At 62.7% G+C, this 21,171-nt stretch overlaps 3 protein-coding genes across 5 annotated transcripts in view; 1 reads left to right on the forward strand and 2 right to left on the reverse strand.

Moving 5' to 3' along the window:
* The window catches only part of SMIM35 (small integral membrane protein 35), a 6,191-nt gene extending 4,443 nt beyond the window's left edge, over positions 1-1,748 (reverse strand). For 2 of the 3 annotated variants that reach the window (XM_033519718.1, XM_033519719.1), the window contains exons 1-2: positions 1,488-1,748; positions 52-168 (exon numbers count right to left, since the gene is read on the reverse strand). In XM_033519718.1, the coding sequence (XP_033375609.1) occupies positions 52-168; positions 1,488-1,503 (133 nt within the window). In that variant the 5' untranslated portion in view covers positions 1,504-1,748. Of the gene's footprint in view, positions 1-51; positions 803-1,487 lie in introns of those variants that run through there. The other variant, XR_004500236.1, reaches the window with a different exon arrangement.
* A 2,059-nt stretch (positions 1,749-3,807) lies between these two features.
* On the forward strand, positions 3,808-10,920 carry TMPRSS4 (transmembrane serine protease 4). The gene is made up of 13 exons (XM_015649943.3): positions 3,808-3,998; positions 7,072-7,102; positions 7,183-7,296; positions 7,440-7,592; positions 7,679-7,808; positions 8,501-8,602; positions 8,685-8,725; positions 9,128-9,287; positions 9,416-9,582; positions 9,776-9,871; positions 9,996-10,135; positions 10,277-10,426; positions 10,557-10,920. Exons 1-13 carry the CDS (start codon positions 3,990-3,992, stop codon positions 10,566-10,568), a joined length of 1,305 nt encoding a protein of 434 aa, XP_015505429.1. The 5' UTR covers positions 3,808-3,989; the 3' UTR covers positions 10,569-10,920.
* Positions 10,921-13,015: 2,095 nt separating this feature from the next.
* On the reverse strand, positions 13,016-18,197 carry SCN4B (sodium voltage-gated channel beta subunit 4). Its single transcript, XM_033519655.1, has 6 exons — positions 17,923-18,197; positions 17,422-17,715; positions 14,678-14,882; positions 13,808-14,033; positions 13,462-13,591; positions 13,016-13,381 (listed from the first exon to the last, which is right to left on the reverse strand). Exons 1-6 carry the CDS (start codon positions 18,195-18,197, stop codon positions 13,288-13,290), a joined length of 1,224 nt encoding a protein of 407 aa, XP_033375546.1. The 3' UTR covers positions 13,016-13,287.
* Between the last annotated feature and the right edge of the window lie 2,974 nt (positions 18,198-21,171).

Here is a 21,171-nt window from a genome sequence, read left to right on the forward strand (position 1 = left end):
CTGTCCCCTGTCCCCTGTCCCCCTGTCCCCCTGTCCCCTGCCCGTACTCACGGCGCCGGGAGTGGCCCCTCCGGTACCACCGGATGCAGCTGTAGCCAAAACTCGCCAGGATCATCAGGGCCAGCCCGATGCCCAGGACAACCCCGATCACCTTGATGGGCTCTTGTCCTGGAAAGCAGAGCGAGGAGGGGCTCTGCAGACAGACCCGTCTGGGAGGTTTGGGGTCCTGGGTGTCCCCTGCAGGGGACAGGACACCTGGGAGCTGGGGTACAGCTCTCCAGTGCTGTCCCCACGGCAGGCAGGGCTGGCAGGGCTGGGCACGGAGATCCTTGCGGCCCCCAAAGCCGCATGACGGAGAGCACCGCTGTCCCCAGGTGAGCTGGCAGGTGGGACGGTCACTGGGAAGGGGGGTGGCCACCCTGACCGTGCTCTACCCTAACTCCTGGTTCCGCTCACGCCCTCGTGGGGTGATGCTCCTTTCCTGGTGGCGCTAGAGCCATTTCTGGGCTGGCAGTTCCCTCTAGAGGATGCTTTTGTCAGGACGAGCAGCTCGAGGGACACGGGGACACGGACGGGGCAGTGCGGGACCTCTGCGGGCTCGGCACCGCTCCATCCCTCCCCTCCGTGCCGCAGGCTCTGGCAAAACCCAGCCCCAGTGGATGTTCCCGGGATGGTCAGGACACCGAGGAGCCCCGCACCGCCGCTGAGCATCGGTTCGTGTGCTGAGAGCTGTGCCGGGCTGTGCCGGGAGGGCACGGGGGCTTTGGGCACTGCCCCGCAGCACGGCCAGCGCCGGGCACAGGGACCGGATTCAATGCGGCACCGGGAGCGAGGAGACAGCGGAAAGGGATGACCTAAGAGCAGCTAAATTTAGGCAGATGCCATCGGAGTGAGAACATTTCCCCTGTGGTCACAGTGTTTACACCGTGAGCAAGGTCCCAGGGCGTCCTGCAGCTCTCGCTCCACCTGGCGGGATGCACAAACAGCCGGGGGCCGCCGAGCATCGCAGAGGAGCGGGACCAGCCCTGCCCTCCCTCTCCCTTACACCCGGCCCTCCCGGCAGGGCTCAGCGTTCCTGCGGGGGCAGGGGCGAGCTGCAGCCCCGGGACCCCCGGTGTGGGCGAGCTCGGGGAGCTGCAGCAGCCGTGAGTCACGGCAGGAGCTGCGGGGCAGGAGGAGCAGCCTCCCTGAATCAGCCGGCTGCCGAAACTGCCCCGTCCCCACGCCCGCTGCCCGTGGGAGGGTGACGGCGTCGTGCCCAGGCCCTGCCCCGTGCCGTGTGTGGGAGGCATCCCTTCCCTGGCACCCTCGGGAGCAGGATCCCCGCATCCCAGGGACGGCTCCGAGCAGCGCTGCTCGCAGAGCCGCAGCAGCGGTGAGCCCCAGCCCCAGCTGGCGGGGCAGAGGGGAGGAAGGTCACCAAAGCGCTGCCCATGCCGTGAACATCCCACCTCTGCCCCTTGAGGGGGGAAAAGGCCACCACTCACCTGTCGGGGGGTCCATGTCCCGCTGTTGTGTCACCGGAGCTGCTCCCGGTTATCCCGGGCTGGAGGCTGCTGCTGCAGAGCCCTGTCTGTGCTGGAGCCTGGCACGTCCTGCCTGTCCCCTCGTCTCCTGGTGACACAGCTGCCTCACTGCAGCGAGGCTGGGCACCAGTCCTGGCCCACTGGTCCAACTGGTTGGAGGGAGAAAGCGGAAGAGCTGCGGCAGACGACAGACGGCACATCGCCGTGCCCAGCCCGCCTGCGTGGGCAGCTCTGCCCTCCCGCTGCTGGAAGAGGCTGATCTGGGAGTCCCGGGAGCCCGAGGGACAGGGACACTCGGGACACGGGTGTGTGCAGCTCTGGCAAGGTGCCCGAGTGGCCGTGTTCTCCCATTGCCACCTCCTGGCAAAGACCAGCAGCCAGGAATGTGGCACAGGCTTGGGGACTCAGGCAGGACCCCAGAGGACAGGAAAGGACAGGGGTGGCCGTTCCCAGCTGCCCCCAGTCAGATGTCCCAGAAGGATGCACTTACAGCTCTATTTGATCATCTTCTCCAAGCCCCAAACCAGAGCGTCACTTGGGACTCAACTCCTGTTTGTAGAGAGGGGGAAATCCACCTCCTGTGGCTGCAGGGAAAAGTGACAAACAGGTATAACCCTTAGCAGCTGGAAACTGGGCATCCGGGGCAAAACTCCTCCCTTCTCCGTGCTGCTTTGCCAGGCACAGCCTCCGACCCTGCCGTGCCCACCTCAGTGGCAGTGGGCGGCCAGGGCAGGAGCCAAGCCCTGAGCAGCCCTGCCCAGGGCGAGCAGCTCGGAGCCAAGAGCAGGGGCGATGCCGGGGGCCTGCGGGGCTGCAGAGCCAGCAGAACACAGAGGGGACAATGGGAATTGCAGCTGCCCAGTGCCTGGGACCGCTCCTTGCCGGACAGTGCAGGGGACAAGGATGTCCGTGTGGCTCAGGGATGCTGGTGGTCACTCAGAGCCCTGGCTCAGCCCGGCCTGACCTGTGCCTGACCCCAGTGGAGGCAGATGCTCGGAAACCTGTGTCACGCCAGGCTCTGGGAGCAGGGAAGGGTGACTGGCTGCAAACGCAGCTGCACTCCAGGAAGCAAAGCCCCGGAGGCGCGGGGCTGTGACACATCTGCAGACCTGAGCTGCTTCCTCAGAGCCTTCGGATCCTCAGAGGAGGAAGAGCTGCTCCTGTCGCGCAGCACATCCTTCCACAGGCTCTGGCATGCTCTGGGGAGGCTGCCAGGACATGCCAGGTGCACCGGGGACCCAAGCTCTGCCCAGCTCCCCTGCTGCAGCCCAAAACATTGTTCAAGCTGAAATCTGCCACAGTAGCACAGACAGCCTCTGGCTGGACCCTACATCCCACATTCTGTGGGCATCACATGGAGCACGAGGGCTGAGGACACAGCCAGATGAGGTCCCCACACCCCCAAGGGGGCTGGATCCTCAGTGTGAGTGTGGGGATGGTGCCCCTCACCTGCAGAGCCATAGGTGGATCCCTGGCCAGGCTGTGGGAGCGGGCAGGATCCCTGCTGGCAGGGGTGAGCTGCCACAAGGATGGCACAGCTCCCTGAGGAGTTGCAGGCCGTGGGTGCTCCGCAGTCTGGCAGCAGGACCGTTGGGAAAGCTGGATTACCACAGGAGAAGGGGGTAATTAGCTGCTCGGCACATCCTGCACACCCAGCACCTCCAGCACGACTGTGCAGAGGGCAGCCAGCAGTGTCCCCAGTCCCAGCCTGCTCCCTGGGCCACCCTCACCCTGCTGGGGCACTGGCTCCTGCACACCTCAACCTTCCTCCCATCCTGCCAGACTAAGGCAAACCACTCCCTCCTGGAGGGATCGATTATTCCTGGATAATCACAGATCCATGAACCTCAGCCATCCCCGAGATGACCCCGTGGTCCCCCCCTTGCAGCCTGGGGTATTCTTCCATGGACATCCACTTGCCTTCCCTTTAACTTGGGCAGCAGTGCCAGCCGTGACCCGGGGCTGCCGGGGACACACAGACCGAGTGACCCGAGAGCTCAAACTCTCCTCCTTTCCTCCTCCACCTACCCCAACCCCACTGTGACAGCCCAGCGCAACGCGGAAGAGCCGGACAAAGAGCGGGATGGCAGTGGATCCTCTTATCATCAGGAGGAGCAGGAATAATTAGTCCGTTCACCTCTGATAAGCTGTTTGGTGACAGCAGCCCCAGGTGAGTCACCTCCAGTGGCAGATGCTCGGGAGATTACCGCAGGTGGTGGTGCTGCTGATAGACCGGTGTTGTATTACAATACAAACCATAATTCCTGTTTCACAACTCCCCTGTGGGTTTTAAGGAGGGCTGGGGCGGTCCTGCCCCAGAGTGAGCACGGCGTGGGCACAGGCACAGGGGTGCGGGAGCATCGCCGGCCGGCTCCAGGGCACCGGGGCTGCCGCTGCCTCCCCGCGGCCCGCACCGCCACATTTGCCGGCTTTCCGCAGGAGGGAGAAGCACGCCGGAGCCGGATGGACATGGTGAGTCACCGGGCATCCCCCCGGGATGGGCACCCGGCCCCCGCAGCCCCCGTGCCCGGCCGCACTCCCAGCCCGGAGCGGTTCTGAGCGGATGGGACAGCCCAGGCCCAAGGAAGGGTTTTCCCTTGCTCCTCACACCCCTCTGTGGCTGGATACGGCACTCGGGTACCCCTGCGAGCCCTCGCTCCCACAGTTCTGGGGCTGCCTTTCCCTCTCCCAGCCCCGGGAGCACACAAGCAAGGCGGTGTCCCCCATGCCAGGGGGGAACAGGACCTTCTGAAGGGTCTTATCCCACTCCTGGGTGAGAGCCAGGCCCTCCCAGCCCCAGCACAGCTCCCTCAGGGGACACACCTGCAGCACCCTGCGCAAGAAAAGCCACGGCCACCAAACCCCAACCTGGCATGCAGTCCCTCCCTGGGAGGGAGACACTTCCCCAAGAGGGCAGACATGTATGACCAAGCTCGCCGGGCACTGCAAAACCTCCAGCAGCAGCACACCGGGACATCAACCCCTCCAGGGTGGGGAACTCACTCCCTGCAATGTCTACACACACCCACGAGCTAAATCCCCGCAGCCAAGGAGTCACCTCGGAACCTGATCACCCTGCAAAGCTTGGTTTGGTGAAGGAACGTTCCCCCTGCTCCTGAGGGAGGGACAAAGCCCAGCTCAGCACACCTGCAGCCCCCCAGCACGGATTCCACGTTGGAAGGAGTGGAGAGCCCAGAACTCCACGGCTCTTGGGCTGGCACTCAGCTGGAGTCTGGAACGGCCAGGTGGTCACTTAATGTGGTGACATGAAGTGCTCGGAGGAGAACACAGCAAGGGAGCTCAATTAGTTCCGGTAGCATTGAGTTCTGCAGGAAATCATGTGCCTCCACTCCACACAGGAGCAGGCACAGCCCTGCCTTGCTTTGGATTTAACCAGTGCAGCTCTTGCTCGTAGTGCGGGTTTGAGAGGAGCCATGGAGAGGCATCTCCAAGCTCTGAATCCCTTGGAAACAGAAGAGGTCCATGGACTGAGGAAAATGAAAAAAAAAACAAACCAAAAAACCCAATAATCTCATCTCATCTGCATCCACACCAGACCTGGTGTCTTGGAAAGGAGCCCAGCAGCAGATGACGTGATGGGGACAAGTATGGGCAGCGTGGGGACAGAGGGGCGGCCGTGCTGCTGCAGTGGGGCCTGGAGGATCCATCACCACCTGGGACCGTTCCCGCAGGGAACCGTTAGGATCCCATTATTCAGGTGGTGCCCGGCCCAGGCCCATGGTGACACAAGAGGTCAGCATGAGGAAGGACTGGCCCCACGTGCCCTGGGCTGCCTGTGCTGGCAGATGTTGGTGCAGCGTTACAAAATTCCCTCCAGGAGTTCTTCCCTTCTCCGCAGCTCAGGAAGGGCAGCCGAGGTGGGAGATGCAGGACCCAGGTTCCCCTTCCCATCCTGCTCCCAGCAGCTCCCAGCAGCTCCCTGTCACCAGGAAATGGGCTCTGCACCCCAGGAGCTGAGCAGAGCCCATCCAGGGCTGGGGAATTTGGCACAAGCTGCCCTCACTCGGGTGCCAGCTGAGCCTGGCTGTGGGAGAAAGGCTGCTGGCATTTCCACAGAACCAGACACCAACATGCTGGGACACAGCCACATGGCACCAGGCAGGGTCAGTCCTCCCCTGCACAGGTCACTTCTTGTTCCCAGAACCAGCAGCCCCAGCCATGCTGCAGGGACAGGACAAAGGAGGCAACACTTCCTGGTTCATGAAGCCAACCTGCCTCTCGAGCTAACCCAGGGATAATGTCTTGGCACTTGCTGTCAAACCCTGCTGGAGGAGCGTGTGTGCATGGCTAAACTTGCCCTGGCACAGCGACCCGTGCAGGGAGGGCTCAGCTCTCCTCTGACCATGGCACACAGCCCCCTTCAGCTGCGCCACATCCCCAGCGCCCCCACATCGCTCTGACGAGTCCGTCCTCTGAGCCCTGGGATGGCACAGGGACCTCTGCTCTTGTTTGACAAACACCATCATCTGCAGACCTGTTCAGCACTAGGAGCAAAGGCTTCCCCAGCCCAAACCCTCCTGGATCGTGCACCTGGATCTGTGGGTTTATCACAGCGGGTTTAAACCTTCCTTACCTCTGTTCATGCAAAAATCTTGTCTTACCTGTGCTGGCAGAGTCCAGAAGCAGCAAAAGAGAAGAGCTCACTGGGGCTGGCAGGGCATGGAAGGCACCAGGCTCAGTGGAGCCAGAGCACCTTTCCAAACTGCTGCTCCATGGCACGGCACAGCCAGGGCTGGAAAACACGGAACAGACACCGACAGTGCCCAGCTGAACCCTCCCAAAGGGGCTTTAACCCACCCGCCCACCGAGCACGGGCTCACAGCACCTGCCCTCCCTTCGCCGGGCCTTTCTCCTACAAGGATTTGTTACAGGAAGATAATTTTGAGGAGCTCAAGTGGATCGATGCCTGAGTCATCCCCGCTCCAGCCCTGGCTGTGTTTACCCTGTGTCTTAGCAGCGGCACAGCCCTCCCTCCCTCCCCGCCCTGGGAGCGCTGGTTCCCCTGGCTCGGGCTGGTTCCTCCGGTGCACTGGGAGCACTGGGGCTGTGCCACCCCGCTCCCCATCCTCCCGAGCACACAGCCCCCGTCGTGACATGCCCGTGTGCCACAGCCCCGCAGGCGTGTGTATTTTGACTCAGGGTTTCTCTGCACATCGGAAAGAGCCTCTTTCGCAACATCTGTGACTTTTTAAGCCTTTGGTGTGTTAATGACAGTAACTCTATACCATGGAGAGCCGGTTACTGGAATTGCACAGGTGGTGTCTATGGGAACAAGGCAGCAGGTGACCCTGGGTGACCGCAGAGCCGGGCGTTGTCACGACAGGACATGCCACCCCCATTCCCAGCAGCTCGAAAGCCACCTCAGGTGAAGGCTGGGCGGTTTCCCTGCTCATCCCTGCTGCCCTCCCTGGGCTGTGAGCTCACCACGGGGCCAGCCACCCTCACTACAGATGACCCTCCCACCTTCCTGCTGCTTTTTGCCTGCACTTTCAGCTCATAACTGGTTTTCCTCTCTGGTTTGCAGGACTCAGCCTCGGAGCGGCTCAACGGCAGAGGTAACACCAGTGGGAGCTGGGAGAGATGAGCGGTGCCAGGCTGAGCTGGCCATGCAGGGCCACACTCCCCTGTGTTGCAGGTCCCTACACGAGACCCAAATCCTCCAGGGACACACAGTCCTTCAAGCGGGTTGGGATCCTTGTCCTGGCCGTGGTGCTCACCCTCGCCTGCCTGGTTGCCATTGGATTCCTGGGTACAGCTCCTGATTTCTCTTCCCCATCCTTCCCCTTGGCCATGGCTCAGCAAACACAGACCCAGCTCCTTGCTGATCCCCCGTGCCATCCCTGAGCCTGCCCAGGAGCTGGAGCTCTGCGCTGAGCCCCCCTCTCCCTCTAGTGAAGATTTACCTGGACCACCACTACCTGTTCTGCAAGCAGCCCCTGAGGCTGGTGCCGCTGAAGCAAGTGTGTGATGGGCAGCTGGACTGTCTGCAGGGCGAGGACGAGGCCAACTGTCCCCAGTGGGTCCCTGAGGGGCCACCGGCCGGGGGTGAGAGCAGGACACCCTGCCAGAGCTCCTGGGGCTGGGCTGCCGCGGCCACCCCGCATCAAAACTGACTTTGTGTCTGCCTCCAGCCCGCGTTTCCAAAGACAGATCCATCCTGCAGGTGCTCAACAGCCACACTGGAGCCTGGTCCTGTGTGTGCCACGACCACTTCACCCCGGCGCTGGCCAGAGCTGCCTGCGAGCAGATGGGATACAGCAGGTACCCGGCTGCTTCCCCCTGCTTCACCTTCCCTCTTCCTTAAAAGCTCTTCTGGAGTGGGGCTCTGCTTCTCTCTGGAGCACTCAGAGCTCTGCACTAATGGTTTCAGTCCATCCCCAACACTCAGAGCACTCTGTGAGTCCCCAGGAGCTGGCTCGGAGTCCTGGCAGCATCCCATGAAAGCAGAGTGCTGTGTCCTGCTGTGTCCTGCTCAGGCACCCTGCCTGCTCCTGCTCTGCCTCCATCCCCCCACTGCAGCCCTGCCCTCCCCAGAGCAGCCCAGGCTCTCAGTGACAGCACAGCTCACCTTGGAGGGAGGCTCAGGGCCCTGCACTTCCCCTTGAAGATGGGTTCTGGTGTTTGAGCCGCTGTAGGGGCCCAGACTGAATCAAACCTGGCATTTTCCAGGCCCAAAAAGTCAGTGATTGAGGCTTTGAACACAGGTGCCAAATGTCACAACAGCAAGGACCCCCTGAGTTCTCCCAGAGTCAGCTGCTCACTCTGCCTAGCAGGGAACATGCTCCCCTCCTTCAGCTGCTCCTGCCCCTGTTCCTGTGGCCTGGCCCTCCAGGGGTGTGACATCTCCACCTTGGCATCCCTGTCCCAATGAAGCCCGTTTTCCTGTGGGATCCAGCCTCCCAAGGTGCCTGTTCTCCTCCATACCTGATGCCCTGTCCCCCCGTGTTTTCCAGCACCCCAACTTTCCAGGGCGTGGAGGTGAGCGTGGGGCAGCCTCTGCCTCCCCGTGAGGTCGTGCTGAGCAATGGGAGCCTCCATGTGCTTGAGCCAGGCAGGTGAGTGGGGACTGGACCCCGAGCCAGAGCCTGTGGTGCCTGGCAGAGGAGCCAAATCCAACTCTTGTCCTTCCTCTTGCAGGAAATGTCTCTCAGGGCTGGTTGTGTCACTCTTTTGTTCCAGTAAGTACCATGATGGTGGCCGGACCTTGTGGGGCCTCATCCTGCTCCAGGTCCTCGCTCCTGGCACGGCCCCGTGGGAGTGTGGCTCCATCCCAAGCCCATTCCACAGTGTTTGCATGAGGAAAGATGGATTTAATTACTGCTAACCTCGTTAAGCCAGCACAAACCTCCCAGAAATGAAACGCCTAAGGGAGGTTTACCCTGCATGGCTTTATTTTTACCTGCGAATTACCCTGATTAAACTAAATCCTGGGGGCCTGGAGCAGGCAGGGGATGGCTGGACCTCTTCCAGCAAGCCTGGGGATGAGGGGTGACAGCAGCCTGGCCACCCTGCTGTCCCTGGGAGCCTCCGTTTGCTGTGTCCCTCCCGTCCCTGCAAGGTGTCCCCTCTGCTGTCCCCAGACTGCGGGCAGAGCGTGAGGACCCCGCGGGTGCTGGGGGGCAGCCCGGCTGCCATCGAGGCGTGGCCCTGGCAGGTCAGTTTGCAGTACAGGAAGGAGCACATCTGCGGGGGCAGCATCATCGGGCCCGGCTGGGTGCTGACGGCCGCGCACTGCTTCAAGTGAGTGGGAGCCTCTCTGCCGGCGTCGAGCCGCCTGCTGGTTAAACCTCCTGGAATGAACAGTTTGCACGGGGCTCCGTGCCTGTCCCCGCGGGGGGACGAGTGGTGACAGCGTTATCTGCGTGCAGGAACAACCCCATCATCCAGAGCTGGCGGGTGAAGGCCGGCTCCGACCTCCTGTCGGGCACTGCCACCATCGCCGTGGAGAAGGTGTTCCTGGCAGAGGTGACACCTGCGTCCCCCAAGGACAATGACATCGCCCTGGTGAAGCTGCGCTCCCCCGTGCACGACTCAGGTGAGCCTGGCAGGGCCCTGCTGGGGGCAGGAGTCACAGGTGTCCCCTGATGGCACTGAGGTGGCCGTGCCCGGCGTGGCAGCGTTCCGTGGGCACCGAGTGTTGGAGCAGGGAGTGGGGTGCCCAGCTGGTGGCTGTCCCCAGCCTGTCTGGGCCCTGTCCCTGTGAGCCCCTCCTCACATCTCCTTTCCAGACAGCACCAAGCCCATCTGCCTGCCCTACTTTGATGAGGAGCTGGTGCCGGGCACACCCCTGTGGGTGATCGGCTGGGGCTACACAGAGGAGCACGGTGAGTGGCACAGCGTGCGGGTGACAGGGACCAGGCACAGCCCCCAGCACTGCTGCCAGGAGCAGAGGGGCCAGAGGGCTCCCTCCTCACCCCGGGCCCCTCTGAGAGGCCGTGTGTCACCCAGGGAAGCTGTCGGAGCGTCTGCAGCAGGCCGAGGTGGAACTCATCGATGAGCAGAGCTGCAACCTGGCCGCCTACCACGGCGATGTCACCGACAGGATGCTGTGTGCCGGCCTGCCCCAGGGCGGCGTGGACACCTGCCAGGTGGGGCCTGGGCTGGGCACAGGGCTGGCTGGGTCTGTACCCATCCCTGACACGGCTCCTCTGAGGGAAGAGCTGTTTTGGGAACGGCTGCTGCGGGCACCGTCACTCTGCGGGGCCATCCTGAGGCTCTGTCCTTCCCAGGGGGACAGCGGCGGGCCCCTCCTGTACTCGGGGGGGCACTGGCAGGTCGTGGGCATCGTCAGCTGGGGCCAGGGCTGCGGGACCCCCAGCACACCCGGCGTCTACACCAGCGTCCGTGCCTACCTCGACTGGATCTACGCCGTGCGCAGGGTCAGTGCCCGAGGGGGAGAGGCAGCTCCCTTCTGCTGAGCTGCCTCCCTAAGGACACAGCTGCATTCCTCTTGCTTCTGGCTGTCCTTTCAAAGCTCTCAATTCCTTCTGTGCCTCTCTGTCCTTACAGTCGGAGCTCTGAGACCTGCCGGAACAGGTCGCTCCTCGCCCCGAGCCTCCCTTCCCACCCCTCTGCCCTTGCTCTGGCAGCAGCAGGGACATGGATCCCCAGCCACTGAAGGTGAGCAGAGGCTCCCAAACCCTCTCTGGCAGCTGTGATTCAGGGCTCCAGAGCCCAGCCAAGCAGGCAGAGGGTGACTTGGAGTGACGGCCACTGATCCCGTGAAGGAATCTCACCGGCTCAAACTCCCTTCCGGAGAAAGATTAATTTATTGCCCTGTGCTGACCCCGCTGTGGCAGGATGGCTCCTGGGGGGCCAAGCTGCTGTCAGCTCACTCCTGCTGTACTGGGAGAAATGATGTTTGTGCTCTTGAGCGTCCCCCATTCCCATTAAAGGAAAGGATTTGTTTTTTCACACAGCCTCCCGAGCCTTTCTCCTGCTCCCTCGCAGGGTTATCTTTACCCAGTCCCCCCAGACCTAAACAGACACCCACAGCAACCCCAAACCACGGCGAGTTTCTCTAGTAAACGTAAACTTTATTTCATTCAAGGCAAAGCTAACTAAACCTCTACAGTGCAAAGATGTGCTGTAAGTCATCACACAGCCTGGAGCACACACACCCTGTGCTTACACGCGGGTTCCTCCCACGCAGCTTTACATTTGCTTGGACACACACGTGTCTGTGGCAGCACACTCCCCCGGGGGGACCCCTCCCCAAAACGCCTCTGCAGCCCCCCCAAAGCCCCGGGGGCAGCAGGGACCCCGCCGGAGCTGGCACAAGCCCCCGAGGCAGCCCGCTCCCCCGGAGCACCCGTGTGCACATGGAGTTACGTTCCTAAAACTGCTTATGTGGACTTTTCCCATCAAGCCAGAGGAGTAATCCATGCATAGTGCAGCATTGCATATCCGGCGGGAAGTGGAGCTGCGTCCACTCGCCGGCTAAAAAAGGCCAACAGGTTAGGACAGCTAAAAATAGTTCTTTAAAAAACTCCCTTCCTCGCCTCGCTGTCCTCCCCTGCGGGAGGGCTCCTCCAAGGACGGGCCGGGGGTCTCTCGGGGTCACTGGGAGGTCTCACCCTCCTCCCGGGCTCTCACAGGTGGCGGTGGCGTGTCACAACACCTGGCACCGGCATGCCTTCCACCCCGGGACTGTGGCAGAGCCGCGCAGGGCACCTCACACCTCCTGAGAGGCAGCTCAGCCTCACTGGCCCCAGCTCACAGATGGGGACACCAAAGCACAGAGAGGTCAAATGATTGGCCAGAGGTCCCCAGAGCCTCAGAGAAAAGATCAGGATCCTGTTTCCCACGTGCCTGTCCTATCAACAGCCGAGGGAACCTGCCTGGGGCCAGGTGCCAGTACCTGTCCCCTGTCCCGAGCACACGGCCCTGCTCCAGTGGGTGCCCCGAGCCCAGCCGGGGGTGACCAGCCCACTGTGCACCAGCATCTCCAGAGAAAGTAGCACCCAGCCTTTCCTTGTTCACCTTGGCCTCCAAATCCTCGCCTACCTCCTACTCCAGCACCTCTGCCAGGGCACAAATCCCCACAGCAAGTCATGGCTCAGCTGTGAATCCCAATTTACTGTGGGGACAGGGGAGCTGCCTGTCCTGCAGCTTCACTGTCACACACCCAGAAATTGCAGAAACAGGGAACAAATCACAATTTAAAGGAATTGTCGCTCATAGACACTTTGTGTCTCACATCCTTGTGAGTCCACTCACAAAGACCCCTGGCTTTCTGCAGCTCCCCTCATCCCAGAACTCTTCACCATAGCCAAGGAAACCTCACCCCCACCCCGTGAGGTAGAGCAGTATTATTATTCCCATTTTACAGATGGGGAAACTGAGGCATGGAGAGGCAGAGCAACTTGCCCAGGGTTGCCCAGCGGGCACAGTCCTGGCCCGGCTCCCCTCGCCAGGGCTCGGCTGTGCTCCCTCCCTGCGTGGCCATGGAAGCCACGGCGAAAGGGAAACGCAATTGGCTGCTTTCCCCCTGGAATCTCGTACAAAAACATCCGCGTAGCGAGTTCAGCCTTGGCACCAGCATCAAAAGCATCGCTGCTGCGAGTGCCGAGCTCCGGAGAGAGGGGAGGGGGCAGCACAAAGCCAGGGAGCGCTCCCGGGATGGCTGCAGGGGAGAAGCGCCCCTGCTCCCAGGGATACGCGGGGACAAAGCCAGGGTGAAATGTGGAACCTCACCCCATCCCGGGCCAGCAGTGACCCTGGGCCAGCCCCCCCAGCCCTGCTGGGGACCGAGACACAGCCAGGGGCCTGTCACTGATTTGGTTCTCCAGTGTGCTTATCACAACCCTGCTTCCTCCCGTCCTCCTGCGCCACTCCATCTGCACGGCCAGCTCTGAGCATCCCTGCCCTGCTCCAGAAACCTCCTGGATGCAGCAGACAGCTCCCAGCCACCTCAGCTCAGCACCCAGCGTGCCACCCCACGCCCCAGGGCCCCCCGGTGCCCACAGCCGGCCCCCTGCCCTGCCTGCCCGGCACCGCGCTCAGAGCGGAGCCGGCGCTCCCTCCGCCGCAGCAGCCTCCCAGCCCGAGTCCGCGACAAGCTCCCAGTCCCCCCGGCAGCCGCAGCCTTCTCCGAGAAGCAGTGCAGGTTGCAGGCACGTGTGTAATAGAAACATGTCTCAAGCGCTGGCAGTTCGGAAAGAAAACAAAAGGGGAAGGCTCGTCCCGTGCCCGGGCTCCCGCGGCGGAGCGGGGCGGGCGCGGGGCGCCGCTGCTTCGTTCATGCCTTTGGTGGTGCTTTTTGTTCCGCCTTGGAGCCGGCCAGGCCGTTCTCGGTGTTGTCGTTCCCTGACGAGCTCACCAGACACTCCTTCCTGCACAGGGAGAGCGCACGGGCAGCTGACAGCCCCCCGACCCCGCTCACCGCCAACCCACCGCAGCACCCCGCACTCACTTCCCGTCCTGCGTCTTCTTGATGATGAACAGGACCACCCTCTTGATGAGCATGAAGAGGATGAGGAGGCCGATGAGCCCCCCCACCACACCCACGATGATGAGTGTCACAGTGTTGTCTGTCTCCACCACTGCGGGAGAGAAGGTGCTGAGGGTGGCTCGGGAGGGGAGCAGGGAGCTCCCAGCTGCACATCCCGCCCCAAAAACCCAGAACCTCCTCCACCCCAGGCTTCCAGGGATGTCAGCCACCTCCACGCACCAGCACAAGAGTGAACCAAGGAGCCTGTCATGGTGTGTGGGCATTTCCCCCGGCCCAGTGCCACCCCAGTGCCCCGGCCAGCACTCACTCTTATGGACCACGGTGAGGATGATGGTGGCGTTGTGCTGGGCGTTCCTCTCCTTGGGGTTCTTGACGTGGCAGGTGTACTTGCCAGCATCACTGAACTCCACGTTGTTCAGCACGATGGAGATGTTGTTGTCCTTCTTGGTGGTGGAGCCGACAAACTCCACCCGAGGGTTGTGCCAGATGAGGGTGGGCTCCGTGGCTTTGTTCTTTATCTTGCCATGGTAAATCTGCAGAGGCAGGGGGAGCAGGATCAGCTGGGTGAGGGAAAGGCTCACGTTCTCCTGAAGGTGCCCAGGCTCAGCTCTGCACACACAGGCACCCCCAACAAATGGCCCACTACACCCCATTCAGGCCATGGAGATGAACATCCTGCTGGGATGCAGCAGATCCAACCTGTCCTGAAAGGATGGAACAGAACATGCAAAAAATGAGAGATCCCCAGAGAAAGCGAGCTCCTCTGCTGGCCAGAACTGCTCCAAACCAGCCCTCCTGCTGAGGAACTGGGGAGCCAAATATTCCCAGCAGGAAGTAAATCTATATAGAACCTTTCATATTTCAGAGCAAGTGAAGGAGAAGGAAATGAACCATATTTTGCCCTAAGTGCAGATTTGCACCTGAACAGCAAATTTATGAAAACAAATGAGCCTGTGGGCAGCAGCAAATCTAGAACAGCTTTGTGCCAAAAGCACGATGTTCTGGGGTATTTGAGTCACCCCGTTTGCACAGCTCCCCCAGAGCTGGTGACACTTGGAGAGACGGGCATCCTGCACCGGGAGAAAGGGAACTGCGAGAGCTGCAGTGCTGAGCTGCACTGGGGAAGCACAACAGGACCTGCCAGGAAAGCAGAGGCAGAGCCCAGAGAGCCACCCACCAGCTCTGTCGAGTTGAAATACCATGTGAAGACCAGGTCCTGGAAGCCTATGCAGGTGGTGAAGGTACAGGGCAGCAGGATATTGGAGTTATTCAGAGCCATCACCGTGCTGGTCTTCCCCACCGACACCTCCAAGGCGAAGGCGATGGCAAAGATGTGCAAACCTGGCAGGGAGAGGGGAGCAGAGAGTGAGGCCAAGGCTTTTCACCCCTCTTCCCCTTTGGCATACCAGGCGTCAAATGCTCCTGTCCCCAGCCCTAGAACGGCTCGGTGACAGAGGGGACCCGATCCTGCAGGAACCAGGGCTGGGTCACCCACAGAGACAGCGTGGGCTCAAAGGGAGCCAGAATATCCCCACGAACAAAGCGTGCAAATGAGAGCCCTGATTTGCATGTTATCCACAGGCCTCCAGCTAGACCTTAAAAGGGGAGAAGAAAGCCAAGGCGAAGCAGAGCTCTGTTCTTCAGGCGGGAGCTGGAGCAGTAATTAGCGTGGCTGTCCTGGCCGCCTGCCACCCGCTCGACCTCCCGCAGCCCCACCCGGCCCTCGGGAGCAGCCCCTCACGCCCAGCAGCGAGAGCCCCGGCTCCCTCTGGAGCTGCCAGATGACCTTCAAACTGCAGGATGAGCTCTCCTGCTCCTCGCCTCTCTGTGAGCAGGGCGAGAGGAGCAGTAGGAGCCCAGGGGCAGCTGAGTGCTCCAGGGGTGCAGGGACTGTCACTGCGCTGGGCTGGGCCACCACAGGTCCTTTCTGGGAGCACAGGGATGCTCTGGTCCTGGCCAGAGGAGCAGCCCCGCTCCCCATCCCCATCCCACCACGGCCCTGTCCCGTTTGTGTGTGATGTGGCATGGCTGAGATGTGACATGGCCCAGCAAAGCACCATCCTCCCCTTTCCCAGACCTCAGCCACCCCTGTAGAGCTTTCCCTGGGCACAAAATCCACAAAGTCCCACAGCTACAAGCCGATCCCCAGCTGCCCCAACACCTTAACTCCGACACACTGCCCAGTCCGGGGTTCGCCTCTCTCTGCAGCCGCCTCAGCTGCTGATTTATTCTCCCACACAAGCCGGTGCTAACAACTCCCCAGGCACGTCGCAGCCGGAGCCAAGCCTGAGAGCCCTGCATCCTGGGCTCCGGGCCCTGCTGCAGTGCTGCATTGCAAGCACTGCAGGCGAGGAGTTATTTAACTTTACACAGAAGCACTCCTCATTTTGCTGGAGAGGCCGGAGCTAACGTCAGGGAGTGGTTCCTGGCAGATGGAATCTCCTGCAGCTGTCAGGCTCCTAGAGCAGCCCTGGGGCTGCTACAGAGGGGACTTCACAGGCAGGAGTGTCCCAGGGGACAGGAGTTGTCCCTCTGGAGCAGGAGTTGGCAGAGGGATGCCTGGCTCTGCAGGTAAGTCTGAGCCTGCAGCGTGCTGCAAGCGGACACTCACTCACAGGAAAGATGATTCCTTGCAGCTTGTAACACTTTAGAACCTGTCTGCCACCCTTAGAATGTAATCTGAATTGAGTGTGTGGGGTAAATCGAGGCTGACCTTCTTCCTGTCATTCTGTGCTCTCAGGAAGTCAAAATTGATATGTCACCACTAAATAAAGCACCGAGGAAAACACGCTGGGGGAGCGCTGACTGAACCTGCCGCACATCAGCTCCCAGCGCTGCTTTTCCACACCCTCCCAAGCTGCTTTGCACCACCGGGCCCCCAACCTTCAGGGCCACTCCCCTGGGGGCTCCGGGCTCCCTCCCATGCCTGCAGGCACCAGCCTTTCCCCAGAGACAGGAAAGCAGGGAGCAGCCAGTCCTGCTGCCGGAGCCTTGGCTGCCTGCGCTCTGCTCTTGCAGAGGGAGAGCCCGCAGAGTGAGGGGCTCGCTGGGCACGGTGCTCACCCCGGACTGCCATCTGTGGCAAAGCTGCTCCAGAAAAACTTTCACTGCCCACAGAAGTCAGCGTGACATCCTGGCGCAGGCAGCAAGCCATGCCTGGCAGGCTGGCCGGGCTCCTCTCCAGCGGGGTTCAAAGAGAGGAGCTCCGTGGCCAGCCCGAAGGCGGCTGCGGTGATCTCTGGGGCAGGACACACGTCCCGAACCTCTGCTGTGGAAGGGGCTGTGCCGCGGCTCCGTGCTGCAGCCAGGAGCCCGCTGCCACTCCCTGCGGAGCACGGCATCCCCGAAACCTCCACGGAGGCACAGAGAGACCCGCCCTGCATCCCCTGCCCAGCGCCCTCTCCAGCTCCCAGCCCACCTGAGCGACTTGTGGGACCAGGTTCCCACCTCCACACCCTGGACCCCAGACCCCCGAGTGGTCTCAAGCATCTCCGAGTCTCTCCTACCACCCCACTGCCAGCTCAGGTGCTGGCACCCAAACCTCGCAGGGGGTCAGGTACTTACATGCTTTTTTTGAGTCTCCAGCATCCTTTAACTTAAGAACTTTGCCCTCTAAAACGCGTCCCACGGGAGCGCCCCAGCAGCAAGCGCTGCACAGCCAGCCCGCGGTCCCGGGCTGACGCGAGGATGACCCACGGGAGCAGGAGGAGTGCGGCGGGTGAGTGAGGCTGATGCAGGAGGCTGGAGCCTGCCCCAGGTGTGCAGTGGGGAGGGAACGGCTGCCAGCCCCTCCCTGCAGCCTGTGCCGGGGGATCTCGGGCATCCCCGGACACGGGGCTGGGCATCATGCTCCAAGCAGCGGCCCTGCAGCGCGGGTCGGTCCCCGCGCCAGGGACAAGCACATGCGAATGGTGGTTGTACCGAATGAACTGTAAGACAATGACCTGTCGGCGGGCGTGCTGGCGCTGAAGCAGTGCACGGCCTCCCCGCGGCCATCCCCCGGTCCCGGGCAGGCAGGCAGCGCGGTCCCCGCTGGCCGGGCAGCGCAGGAGCGGGGCAAAGCGGGGTGCAGCCGCAGTGCTCGCAGGAGAAGCGCTGGCGACGGGAGCGCCGGTGCGGGCAGGGCAGGGGCTGGAGCCGGGACTTCGGAGCTGGGGCTCGGCTGCGAAGTCACCTTGGCCAAGTGACTTATCCCCGGCGCTCCGGACCGTCCGTCTGCAGAGCGGAGAGCGGCGTTAGCGCCCGCGGGCGGCATCCCCGGGCGCGGCGGGCGGGGTGCGGGGGCTGGGTGCGGAGCGGGGACCCCCGCCTCGGGCTGCCGCGGCTCCCCGGGGCATGGTCCCGGCCGGGGAGCCGGGGTGGGGGGGACACAGGACGCGGGCGGTACCCGGAGGGGTCCCCGCAGCCCCCCGCGCCCCTTACCCAGGAGCGCGGCCAGCAGGCGCGGCGCGGCGCGGCGGCGAGCGGCGGGCGAGCCCGGGGCCATGGCTGCGGTGCGGGGCGGTGCGGAGCGGAGCGGTCCCTGCTGCCCGCAGCGCCCGGCTCTGGCCGCCCCCGCGGAGGGCGAGCAGCGCCGGGCGGGGCCGCGCCGGGCGGGGCTGTGCTGAGCCCTCCTCCGCTCTCCTTCTCTCTCCTCCGAGCTCCTCCGAGCTCCTCCGCATCCCCCGCGCATCCGTCTGCGCTCCCGCCCCGCGCATCCGCCCGCCCGGGGCATCGAGGAGCGCTCCCTGGAGCAGGGCAGTGATGGTTCCCCTGCATTCGGCACTGATGAAATCGCATCCCGAACCCTGGGTGCAGTTTTGGACCCCTCGAAAGAAGGACATTGAGGTGCTGGAGTGTGTCCAGAGGAGGGGCTGGAGAACCGGTCGGATGAGAAGAGGTCGAGGGAACTGAGGGGGGTTTAAACTGGAGAAAAGGAGGCTCGAGGGGACCTTCTCGCTCTCGTCAACTCCCTGACAGGAGGGTGGAGCCAGGTGGGGGTCGGGCTTTTCTCCCAGGTAACAAATGACAGGACAAAATGAAAAGGCCTAAAGCTGTGCCAGGGGAGGTTTAGGTTGGATATCAGGGAAGATTTCTTCACTGAAAGGATTGTCCAGCCCTGGCACAGGCTGCCCAGGGCAATGGTGGAGTCACCAAACCTGGAAGAGTTCAAAAACATGTCTATGGCACTTGGGGACATGGTTTAGTTAATAGCTGGACTTGATCTCAGAGGTTTTTTCCAACCTCACTGATTCTGTGGTGGCCTGGAAACACTGGGCTGGTGTTGTCCTGGGCCACCTTGGGTAGAGGCCAAAGCGCCACTCAGGCCGGTGGCTCCCCAGGACAACAAAACAGGACGAGGCAGGGGCTCAGCTCTCATTCGGGGCACCTCAGCACTGTGACACAGGTGTCCCTGCCCTCCATCCCCAAGACAGAAGCAGACACGGGTGGGATGCAAAGCCAGACCCCGATGGCTGCAGAGGGACCCGCCCGGCGCCAAAACGAACACTCTGAGAACTCATTTTTCTCACCGTGATCCTTTTCCGGGATAATTGGCTGCACAAAAGTTCTCGTCTCAGCAACCTTTCCGTTGCCTCGCGTCCATTAGGGCCGCCCTCGGCACACCGCATCCCAAAGGCGGCGGTGGGGGCTCGCCTAATGGAAGCCTCCGGGGCGTGGTGTGGGCAGGCAGAGCTTCACCTCTGCCCAGCTCCATTAGACACGAGCCCCGTGTAGAGAGCAGCGCTTGCGGGAGGTGACGCATCCCAAAACAGCCATGGTGGGAAGGGGAGGAGGTGCTGCCGCACTCCTGGAGCAGGAACGGCGCTGGCTTTTTCTCTGGGCTGCAGTGATGCGGGGCACACGTCCTGGCAAAGCTCACCCCAGGGACCAGGCATGGCCTCCCCGAGCTGGATTGACTGGTTTTTGGGTGTGAGAGCAGCTGACCTGCAGGGATGTCTAAGGTGCCACAGCCTGTGTCACCTTCAGGGCACCCCATCCCCATCCAGCCCCCTTCGCAGCTCTCCCGGCTGAAGCAGCAGAGAGGAGGGAAAGCAGGAGGCTTTGCAGGGCACGGGGACATCCCGGGGGAGCCTGAGAGGATGCCAGCAGTGCCTGTGGGTTGAGGCGTTAGGGCTGCAGAGCTGGCAAGAGAGGCAGGAAAAATACAGGCGGAGCGGGCAGGGCAGCGCTGGCAGCCGGCGCTGCGGGAGCGGCGTGCACGGCTCTGCTGATGCAGCAGAAGGTGCCTTGGCGGGCGGCTGGGATGGATTCAGGGAGGGGATGGATTCAGGGAGCTGATGGATAGAGCGAGGTGATGGATACAGCGAGGGGAGCAGAGCCGCAGGCGCTGTGTGGAGACGGGAGGAGGAGCGCAGCGTTTGCTGGAGCATCACTAATTGTGAGAGGACAGGCAGAGATCCGAGGGGGTGCAGGGACGCCTGTCACCCCTGCAGGGATGCCTGGGGGCTCCTGGGGCCAGAGGCACAGGTGCAGGTGACTTTGAGCATCCAGCACACAGGAATCGCACAGTGCAGACCTGGAACAGCAGCACCCCTCCCCTGGTGCAGGGGGAGGTGTGGAGGAGCCCCTCCCGGGATGCTCAAGTGCCTGCCAAGTTTGCTTGCATTTGGGATGCAAGTTGGGATGCATTTGGCTAAACTGCCGCTGAGAGTCTTGCCAGCAGAGCCCTAAATCCTTCCGGAGGCAGGGAGGCTGGGAAACCTGGCTACGACAGAGCTCCTGTGGGCACCGGCACAAACGGGGTGCACTGGACAGCTGGGCACCCAGCTTATTCCGTGCTGGCGTGGCCCTGCAGCCACATCTCCCTGCTGAGCATCCCCGCAGAGGTGATGGCCTGGCGCCGTGCCCGCTCTCCTGCACGCCGGGGCCGCCGTGCCCGCTCAGCCCCGGGGCTGGGAGCGGGACTCTGCCTGTCACCAGCGCCTGATGGAGCTGTCACACTTGGCAGCTCCAGCCGGTCTCCTCGGCCGACTGATCCCGTGGGACATCTGCCACTGCCGCGGGCCTGCACAGGGCTCTGCTGTCCCCCGGCCCGGCCGGTGGCCGGGGAAGGGCACTGGCAGCAGCTGGCCCTGGGATTTCGGCAGGACTCAGACGTCCGGCGTGGGACCCGGGATTCCTGCGGCTCAGCGGAAACTTGTTCTGCTGAGCCCAGCGCCAGGCTGCTGAGTCTGGTTTCAGGGAACGCGAGCACCCCGTGCTCGGACGCTGTCACCTCTCTGGGGGACAGGAAGGAGGGCTCAAGTGAATCTAAAGCACTACAGGGGCACTGCCAGCTGGCTCACAGCCTGCCGGGGGGCTGCCTGTGTGCCCTCAGTGCCTCTCACCTTGCACTGGAGGACCTGAGAGGGTTAAAATGCCAGGTTGCTGCTCTCCGAGGAGGGCTCCTGCGTCCCTCCACGTGGGTGCCGACCAGGTAGGGCTGAGCAGAGGAGCTGGGCTGCAGCTCCCAGCTGAACGCAGCAGGCGCAGCGCTGGCCCCGGCTGCCCTGGAGCATCCTGCCAGGGGCTGCCCCAGGGGGACAGTCCCAGCCGCCTCCCAAACCTGCCCGAGCCAGACGATGCTGCGCTCCTGGAGCAGGCAGAGCTCTCCTGCCGATGGAGGGGGAGGAGGAGGTGGGAACGCTGGAACAGAGCTTCCCATCAGCACCTTTTATTTACTGCAAGGTC

This window comes from Parus major, chromosome 24, assembly GCF_001522545.3.
Source record: "Parus major isolate Abel chromosome 24, Parus_major1.1, whole genome shotgun sequence".
Lineage (NCBI taxonomy): Eukaryota > Metazoa > Chordata > Aves > Passeriformes > Paridae > Parus > Parus major.

Coding starts and splice junctions, on each gene's coding strand:
- TMPRSS4 (XM_015649943.3), top strand. Junction 7,103..7,182: donor GGAGCGGCTCAACGGCAGAG/GTAACACCAGTG, acceptor CCTGTGTTGCAG/GTCCCTACACGAGACCCAAA. Junction 7,297..7,439: donor GGTTGCCATTGGATTCCTGG/GTACAGCTCCTG, acceptor CTCTCCCTCTAG/TGAAGATTTACCTGGACCAC.
- SCN4B (XM_033519655.1), bottom strand. CDS start 18,197: ATGCGCGGGGCGGGAGCGCAGACGGATGCGCGGGGGATGCGGAGGAGC. Junction 13,592..13,807: donor CCTCACCGTGGTCCATAAGA/GTGAGTGCTGGC, acceptor TCTCTCCCGCAG/TGGTGGAGACAGACAACACT. Junction 13,382..13,461: donor AAGAAGACGCAGGACGGGAA/GTGAGTGCGGGG, acceptor CTCCCTGTGCAG/GAAGGAGTGTCTGGTGAGCT.